The sequence below is a fragment of the Homalodisca vitripennis genome, chromosome 4, assembly GCF_021130785.1.
Source record: "Homalodisca vitripennis isolate AUS2020 chromosome 4, UT_GWSS_2.1, whole genome shotgun sequence".
Taxonomy (NCBI): Eukaryota; Metazoa; Arthropoda; class Insecta; order Hemiptera; family Cicadellidae; genus Homalodisca; species Homalodisca vitripennis.
The window spans coordinates 120,263,618-120,272,855 of record NC_060210.1 but is presented as its reverse complement, the minus strand read 5'-3'; the positions used below and the strand labels follow the sequence as shown (position 1 = coordinate 120,272,855).

The 9,238-nt window shown below is 33.4% G+C and overlaps 1 protein-coding gene across 4 annotated transcripts; it reads right to left on the bottom strand.

Moving 5' to 3' along the window:
* Positions 1 to 240: 240 nt before the first annotated feature.
* On the bottom strand, positions 241 to 8,705 carry LOC124360047. Of its 4 annotated transcripts, none has more exons than XM_046813297.1 (5): positions 8,431 to 8,705; positions 4,893 to 5,055; positions 2,603 to 2,884; positions 1,584 to 1,881; positions 241 to 526 (listed from the first exon to the last, which is right to left on the bottom strand). In XM_046813297.1, exons 2-5 carry the CDS (start codon positions 5,042 to 5,044, stop codon positions 308 to 310), a joined length of 951 nt encoding a protein of 316 aa, XP_046669253.1. In that variant the 5' UTR covers positions 5,045 to 5,055; positions 8,431 to 8,705; the 3' UTR covers positions 241 to 307. The 4 variants fall into 4 exon arrangements, with proteins under 4 accessions (XP_046669253.1, XP_046669255.1, XP_046669256.1 ...); XM_046813299.1 differs by lacking the exon at positions 8,431 to 8,705 and adding an exon at positions 8,359 to 8,383; XM_046813300.1 differs by lacking the exon at positions 8,431 to 8,705 and adding an exon at positions 8,275 to 8,294.
* Positions 8,706 to 9,238: the final 533 nt, after the last annotated feature.

The following is a 9,238-nucleotide window of genomic DNA, read 5'->3' as shown; positions in this document are numbered from 1 at the left end:
CCATTTTGTTGTGATAAATCGTAAACATACACAAAACCAGGCTCAAGTTTTGAAAACAACCATACTAAATTTTGTTTTTCTCTTAGTATAAAATTCTTTTATTACCTTAAATTTGACTTATTGTACTTAAAATAGCATGTTCCCCACTTTGATTGATATTATGATAAGACCTAAGTCACAATCATGCCAAAAAATTAGAACAATGTGAACAGAAAGGTTAAATAATAAAAACTCCAATGATAATAGTGAAAAAATATTTATTCTAAAATTATTTACAGAATGTACATAATTACAGATTAAGTTGTCATCATTGTGTGACATCATCCACAAGATTGTAAATGACGACACCTCCTCCGTCTGGGTACTCTTCGTCATGGACTTCTTGGTCGCTCAGTTCATCCCCTGAGCTGGGAGGGGAGGGAGGAGGGAGATGGTCACGGTAGTGGCCCACACTCAGCGGAACTCGCCCCACACTGTACTCTTGAGTGTTAGCCAACCTCTCAGCTGCGTGTTTCATTTGAATCTCCTAAAAGGAAGAGGTGTTCAGCAACTTTCATCATACCATTAACTCGTAATATATCACTAGTTCAAAGCACTAGTTCAAAGAGACCAAAACTGATATACAACTACTTTTCTATCAACAGATTTATGGCGTTATTTCATATTGCAATAATTATATATTGACAGTTCACCACAAATCATTGCATCAGTATTTCATAGAACAGTCATGTTTACAATACATTAGTATGAAACTGTTGCTTCCAACTGTATAGCAGTAAACATGATGTTCTGATACATATTATCTGGTAACCAAGCTACAAAGTATTCCGATATACATATGGTAACCAAGGTATATTGTATTCTGGTATGTATTACGTAATAACAACCACAAAATTATTCTGATGTACATGAAGCAAGAGGTATTTTGAAAAATATTTGGAAACAAGGCTTCAGAGTATTCTAGCACACGTGTGGCACATATGAAAATAATACACAGAGTTCCAGAAATGTCCGAGAATTTTATAGTGTATTCTATAAATGGTCAATTAATACTTTTACATCGTGAACATGAATCTAGAAATCTCTCAAAAACTAAACCTCTCTGAGGTACGACAAAAAATTTATATTTTTCTCCATGTGCACTAAGTAATTCGCAATGAATTTGCTATCCAGGTCATAATGCGAGAAACTCATTTTAATAAAAATGTTAAATAAAGCACATCAAGTTTACAACATTTGGGGAATTTTTTGATTTTGACAGAGAAGTTATGGGTGCAGAATAGTAAAGTATGATATGACACAATCAGAATTGGATGTGTTTATAAAGGAGCACTGGAAAAAATCCAGATGAACGTCAACCAATATTGAGCCACCACATGAGAGAATGATTATCCTCAAACATGGACAAATAATACAACGAGGACACTTTTGAACAAAAGCTCATTGCTCATGAGAATTCCTGTTTAACTCTTCAAGTCTGACTGTTTTGTTGCCAGAAGAAAATCCCGAATATTTGTATATAAGATTAACAGGATAGTAACAAAAGACCATCTCAACTATTATACAAATTAACTAGAAAGTACCTTGAGTTTCTGTTGTTGTTCACACTGCAGTCTTATGGAGTCCTGGAGACTGACAAGCTTGGCATCACCATGTACGGGAGGGGGAGGGGTGGCAGCTGTAACCTCCCATTTTCTACCTCCATCTGCTTTCCCTTTACTCTCGGGCCTCGAGTGGTTCAGGGTCTTGTAAGGCAGGAATTTGGCCTTAGTTTTGGGGTCTATAGGCTTCACCGAGTCCATCTTCTCACACAGGTGTCTGGCATACTCTTCTACTTCCAAATCGGACGCCTTGATCAGTGGCTCATCAGGCTTTATCACTCTGAAATCAGTCTTAACGTTAGATTTTATGATGTAGTGGATGTAATCTCACACCTCTTCCATTCTCCTTATTCTTTGCTTGATCGACTAAGAATAGAAACCTTGTTATAGTTTAATTACAGATGACCCCGGCATACTCCTAATACAACTACATACTCCTAACTAACTCCATATTTAAGTACAAATATGATGAGACGCTCCTCAGGCGTTTTCAATATCCATAAAACCAAAATGTTTGCAGTAAAAGGGTTAAGAGTGACATATAAATGTATTGTACATTATCTAATTTAAATTAAATTTTAAAACGAAATTTGAATTTTAATAATCTTTGGAACTTGCTTTTACCTAAATTTAAGCAATGTCCACTTTTTGATGCAAAAAGAGTTCTGTTTCTTGTATGAAAATTACCAAAACAGAAATTTTGTGATCATCTCCAATACAACAAAATTATATCTTATTAATCAAGATGTAAGACCATGTGGTAATAGTGATCAGTGTGTGGTACTGAGTTATCAAATTCTAGTTCTATCTACATTCAAAACGCTTTGAAATAATAATGTCTACTATGTACTATAAAATTGTCTACTCTACTACCATAATTCTTCCAAAACCTACCAATACGTGCATGTTATGAAGTGTTCTGGCTAATCTACGACATTGTAAGGTTATAAATTGTGTAAATGTGTCTTTACAATATTAAACTGCGTAATATTTCATCATACTTGTGTTTCTTCTTGTGGAAACCAGCTCCCGAGTGCGTCGCTAGTATTTTGAAGGGATTGTCATCATCGTCACTGTCCGTGTCATCAACCCGACTACTGTGTCCTGGCGCGCAGTTTCCTGTCCACTCCAATGCATCCAGGTCCTCCTTGCCTGTCATTGACAGTGTCGCCAACATGCCTGACAGTTGCTCACTCTCGTCACGCTTCTTCAACTCCTTGTCGATGGCCTCCTTCAGTCTGGTGATCTTATCACCCTTGTCTGCTAATTTGCTGATAAAGGCCCTGAAAAATTGGTTTTGTTAAAGAAAATTTCCTTGTGAAGGAACATCCAATATGTATTAGTTGGTAAACTAATAATTTTTAATTGATGTTTTCATATTTAGCCCTTTCCATTCCAATTTCCTAAACCCTGTTCCCTTGCACTTGCACCTTTTTTAGCAAAAATGCATGGCTTTCAATAAAATATTGTTATAAACTATTTTGACTACTACACGTTTTGCCTTTAGCTTCTGGTTAGATATTATATTGAGCACAAATTACTAGGAAAACCAAAATAAAAACAACAATATATATAGTTTTGCTGACCATAAACTAAAATAGGCCTATCCAAAAAGAACCTATTTTTTAATCCACACATTATGAATTTTGATGTCATGTATTTACATAAGGTTTCTTTATTTCTTTATATTTATACATAGCACAGGTATTTCAAATTGTAAATAAAATGTTACATACATTTTTACTTAAGTTTCTAATACACAATTATGTAGCTATGTGGGAAAGAATGATTCAATATGAATGTGGAGGGAGTATAGCTCCATTTCAACCTGTCTTACATTCCATATTAATTATAGAAAGAGACACTCTACAAATAGCTAGCTGTATTTTACACAAACCTGACATAAAACATTATTATTTAATGACCAGTATATTTACTTAGAGGCACACTTCAGTGTTCATTAAACAATATTTGCGAAACTTAATCCATAATGACTTTCTACCACATTGATGACATAAATTCAGGAATTTTACCAAAATGCACAACAAAATTACAATGAATGATAATAAAATTACAGTGAACATTCCATTTCTTTTAGATAATAAAATTGGAACAGTTAAAAGATCAAATTTGACTACTAGAAAAGAAATATATATTCCTATTAAAAATTTGACAGAAAAAAATGAATAGAAATATAAAAAGATTAAACATGGTTTTAACACTAAACCCAAGAATTGTAATATGCTTATGTGTTAGGTGGAAGAAGAGCTACAAATAAAATTAAAATCGAGAACATTTGCATCAGCAAAAGGAAGGACAGTTAAGACATAAGGTATAAAAGATGTATTTGAGAATAGATACCAACCCATCCATGTCGATCTTGGTTCTTGCCTTGTTTCATCCAAGGAGGGTGACTTCCAGCTCATCTAAGGCTTCTAGGGCTGCATTGGGTTCCACGGAAGAACGGGTCACTTATTTTCACTGTGAATCATCACTGAAATCGTGGTAGGAACAAGTTTATGGAGGAACTACCACGAGAAGGGGTAAGCAACCGCAACCGGACAAAGTCATCTCCAATGGTACACTGAACTAATACTTCTAACGAGTACAAGAAAAGAGGTTATAGAGACACAAGACTCTGCCCAAGAGAGAACAAAGCGCGAGACTTTGTGAGTGACCGTGACCGCACCATATCTCCAAAACAGCTTCTACGGTACAACTGAATGTTCAAGCGCCTAAGGGATGCTTCTGGGTAACAGACAAGACAGACAGGACCACGCAATGTATCTACTAATGAAAGACAGTCGTTAAATCGAACGATGCTCCAATGGTCACAGGATAAGATTACCAGTATTGGTTTTACTTCAAACTATTTCAATGATAGCAATGAGCCTTCTACAGAATATTAGAAACTAAACCCAACTCTAACTATACATTGTAAATATTATGCATTATGTATATGTTAACTGTAAGCAGAAACATATATTCCTAACTAAGGCTTAGACACGCTTACCATCACCCGAAATGAAAATTACGTAGTGAGAAACCAGACAGAACATTCACTAACAAGAGTACTGGATGCAATGTGTGAATTACAATAACACTACCTTCCACTGAGGAAGGCCCTGTACAGATGAGGTTTCTTTGATTCCCAGATGGTGTAACTTTTTATGGAGTAACAAGCCATCATATACCTTGCTAAAATCAAGGAACAGGTTGGTAATTTTCACCACACATAAAAAATAATTTTTAGCAAACTTTATTTTGATTTAGATCCAAACCATTACTTACTTATTTGATAGAAGTTTAACCTGCCTCTCTAGAAGATCTTTAAGTTGTGGAACAGTCTTTTGTGACAAATCTCCAATGTATCCTTGTTTTTCTTTCTTCGATTCCGCTGGTAAATCTCCAGGGACTTTATTAATTATCCTCTTTGTGTACATCTTATCCCAATCTGCAAGATTAACATAATTGGATATAAACATTCTTGTTAAAATTACATATTTTTTACATGAGTGATACCAGAACATTTTTAAGGGGGGCAAAGCACTAACAAATGGGGGGGGTAAGGAGGAAATATTTAAAACCAGTGAAAATTGAACAAATGAGGTTTAGAGAGCTTAATATGTTTTCATATATATGAAATCAATTAATTACATTCTCTTATTTTTCAAATTAGCCCACTTCCTAGATACATAATTGTAAACCCCACTAAAACAACTTTCAATGTTTATATTTAGAAAATTTTATTGGTTTTTTTTTTATAAAATACTTTTTTTGTATGGTTATTTTTCTTAAAAAAATAAAGACTCAAAGTTATGTACCAGAAACAATTTAATGTGTCTCCGTTTACTTAAACAAAAACTAATCCTTCTGGATGGCGAACATACATAGAATTTCAACAAACTCTTCTTTACTATCTCTTACAAAATGTATATGTACAGCATCAGGAAAATATCTCCAAATTAGTCATTTTAAATTTGTTCTGGACCGACCCATAGTTTTACTTTTCTCAAAGTACTGCAAAATAACAAAACTTTAAACCCATATCATTTTAAGCTAGAAACATCCTTTATTTTAGTGGGTGATTATGTGCATAACTTTGTTGCAATCAAAATCACAAAAAGTTAATTTTAAGTAGGGTAGCCTACACCTTTTCAAAACAATAAAACAACATTTCAACATTTAAATAAATAAAATTATTAAAGAGTTTTCTTTCACTTAATAAAGCACTTGTTAACTATTACGTCTCAAATAAATAATTACATGCAATTGAACTTGACCAACACAAACAACAATGAATGTATGCTTTACAACATCATAAAAAAAACATGTTGAATTAAAATGTTACTCTCTTTCGTAATATATCTTAATCCTATCTAATGATCTGTTGTTAAAATTTCAATCTTATATAGTTTGGATCCATCAACCTTTTTTTATTATTCCCTTGTTCCAAGGGTGGGGGAGGGGCGACATGAAACCCATTGCTGGTATGTGGTTGGGCCCATGCTTTATCAGGAAGTTTATATTATATTAATATGGGGATAATAAATATTTAGGTACTTTGGGATTATACCGACCACACCAGTATGAAGAACACAAAAATATAAATTTACAGAAACAAACATGATAGAACGAAAAAACAACTCTTTAATTACAAAATTACAAACTTACAACGATTATCAATTGTTAATGTCGCTGTTATCTTATCTTTCTCGAGAATCCCGATTATGGCAGGCCGTCACTTGATTATTTAAGTTTTTTGCACAGTACATAATTGCCTTTCCATTACAATTAAATTTATATTTCTGATCAGCCCCTCTAGAATTTGATATTTTACTGATAGGTACTATCTCGAGGGATGTTTTTCTTTTGTTCACATCAGCGCGGGGCAGCACCGATGGCCGGAGGCACTCACATTTTGGGTGGCGGAGTGTGATCAAGAATAAAAACAATTTTTGTGTGTTTTTTTTCAATAAAGAGTTTAGTTTTTGTTTGGTAATGTTTGTTTTTGTTGAATTTTTGTGTTTGGAGAAATGTAGGGGTAAAACACGGAAGTACAACAAAGCGACGCACCAGCTGAACGGGTGGCGAGATTCTGCAATCACTTGCACCGCTCGACTTTGACCTCTGTCTGAGGATGGGGAGGGGTTTGCGATAAGACAATTCCTGTTTTATATTGTCGAAATATTGTTCTACGCTAATCTAGTAATCAGTAGAAGCAAAATGTCAAATAACGATTCATGTCTGGGTGTGGTCGGTATAATCCCAAAGCACCATTATTTATTTTGAAAAAATATTATAAAACATATAACATTTTTTTTTAAGTTACTTTCCAACTTCAAACCTTCTTCTTAGTATGTAGAATATACACTAGGGTTGTGATTTTCCAAACTTGATGGGACAATCCTGTTTTGGATAGTCCAATATTTTGGATAAGGCACACCAACCTTAAAGACTTGCTTCTGGTTGATATTAATATAAAAAAAACTGAGGAACAGTAATAATACATAAATACGTGTATATATAAAGTGAGGGTCAGTGTATGCTTTTATAACTTTCCATAATCCAATTTCCATTTATATAATATTCAAGCACAAGCACATAAACATTGTTAGAGCAGTAAATATAATCTAGATTTTAGTAACTGTTATTCTTTACTTGTACCACTCAAAATTCTTTTTGTACTTAGACATTATGATATTCTTTTTGCATTAATGTACAAAACAAATTATAAGAAATGTTAGCTGAGTTACTTTCAGTTTTAAAACGAATTTATATCATTTACAACTACATTGATTCTTGTAACGTATTTATCAAAATCTGGCACTTTAGACGACATAATACAAAAAAGTTTTCTAACTAAATTATGTCCGACAAATCAAAACTTCACTCTTTTTTTACAATGCCATTTGACAATATTAAAATTACAATGTCAGTTACGCTATATTATTTTATATTATTGGGTGATCTGAAAATCTACTCCCAAGTGACGAGATACCACATCCTCTAAGCTACCAAAACCTTAGGCTGCAGTATAAGTGGGCACCACCACAATTGAATTAGAATACCAAATTATCGGTTAGAAATACTGTACCTAAACAATTATATAAACAAACATTCTAATAATAGTTACTTACAATATTGGCAGCTCCTTTTAATTTAGCGAATAACAAAATTATTCCAAATTAATTCAAACAAAGTAAACCCATTTGTATGGTATTTGAGTAATTGCCACAAGTACAATGGCGATGTACATGTGTTTATTTGTGTCACAAGCTGACATGTTTATCCATCAAAATAGTATAAAGTGATTAAATGTTTTGTTTGTTACATTCAATAGGCTAAATAGTTTTTATTCATTTTTAATTGTTACTTTTTTATATATATAAAATATCTGAAATACCTGTAACATAATCCGGTTTCGGTACTTTAGACAATCATGAATATTGATGATTCAATTGTGGTGGTGGCCGCTTATTATACTGCAGTCAAATTTTATTCTGACCCTATGCTCATCTTACAACACTTTCAGTAATAACAATGTTCTAGTACTTTTCAGCAGTGTTTTTCCATTTCGGAGGTCCCTTGATAGATTCATTAAATGTTTTAGAGACAAATCAATTAAACTAGTATCATGAATATTTAACTAATAGGCCTACATAGGCCTAACCTTTACAAATTACCTAGACCTACAGCATTTTGTACAATATCTTAATTAAAAAGTATTATAACATATGTATCATCTATCAATTACGTTAATTTTCTATGATTTAAATTTTAACGAGCATGCAAATTAAATTAATTTACATAAAATATTTGACATAACCTCAAAATACAGATCTGTCACTTCTATAATTATTCTGGCTGGAAAACTAAGGTTATCAAAACCATGTTGTTGGCGCTTCTGTTCACTGTGAATTATGGATGGATCAATCGTTATTGCAAATCTATTACGAAAACTTTATTAGTTAAGTGCTGCTATTCGTTTAGCTTCTATTCTTTACTCTTTAAGTGCAAACATCCAAATTTTAACGTCCAGTTTCACAACACATCCTCATGTCTCAACGTCCCATCAGCACTCACTCAGCAGCCATCTGTGAAGTGTGTGAAGCCTGGTTTACAGTTGGAGGAATTTAGCTGTGCTCGTGCAGCCCTAATACTACCCTTTCAAAAAAAGAACTATCTGTGTGGCGGGTTGCGTTTACGTGCTAGCCGCTGAAATGAAGGCGCAAGAATCTCTTAACGACTTTAAATTCACGATTTCGATTTGCCGATTATTATCCACACATACTGAAACAACTGAAAAACAAGGATAAGTCCTATTATTGTTATTATTTGGTATTCTCTTATTATTTAATTTACAATCACTTCAATAATATTTAATTAATTTAAATGCTAGAATATAATTTTCTAATAACAAATGTTACTTACAATGATTGTTTTTTCATTGGAGCTCTTCAATTCCACTCAAGTTGTCCTTCTCTTCTAGGTCACTGTCACTGCTGTCTGTAACCGAACCAACTGATATAATAAGGGATTCTATAATATTGTCAATCTGGGGTTCTGCGGCTGCATAGTCCCTTTCGATTTTCTCTACGTGCTTGCACTTTACTGACCACTCTTCTGCGCCCATA

What these genes read in the sequence shown, in the direction of transcription:
- LOC124360047 (XM_046813297.1), bottom strand. Translation starts at nt 5,044, where the DNA reads ATGTACACAAAGAGGATAATTAATAAAGTCCCTGGAGATTTACCAGCG. An exon ending in TTCCACAAGAAGAAACACAA is followed by an intron (nt 1,882 to 2,602) that starts GTATGATGAAAT and finishes GACTGATTTCAG; the next exon opens with AGTGATAAAGCCTGATGAGC. An exon ending in AACAACAACAGAAACTCAAG is followed by an intron (nt 527 to 1,583) that starts GTACTTTCTAGT and finishes TCTTCCTTTTAG; the next exon opens with GAGATTCAAATGAAACACGC.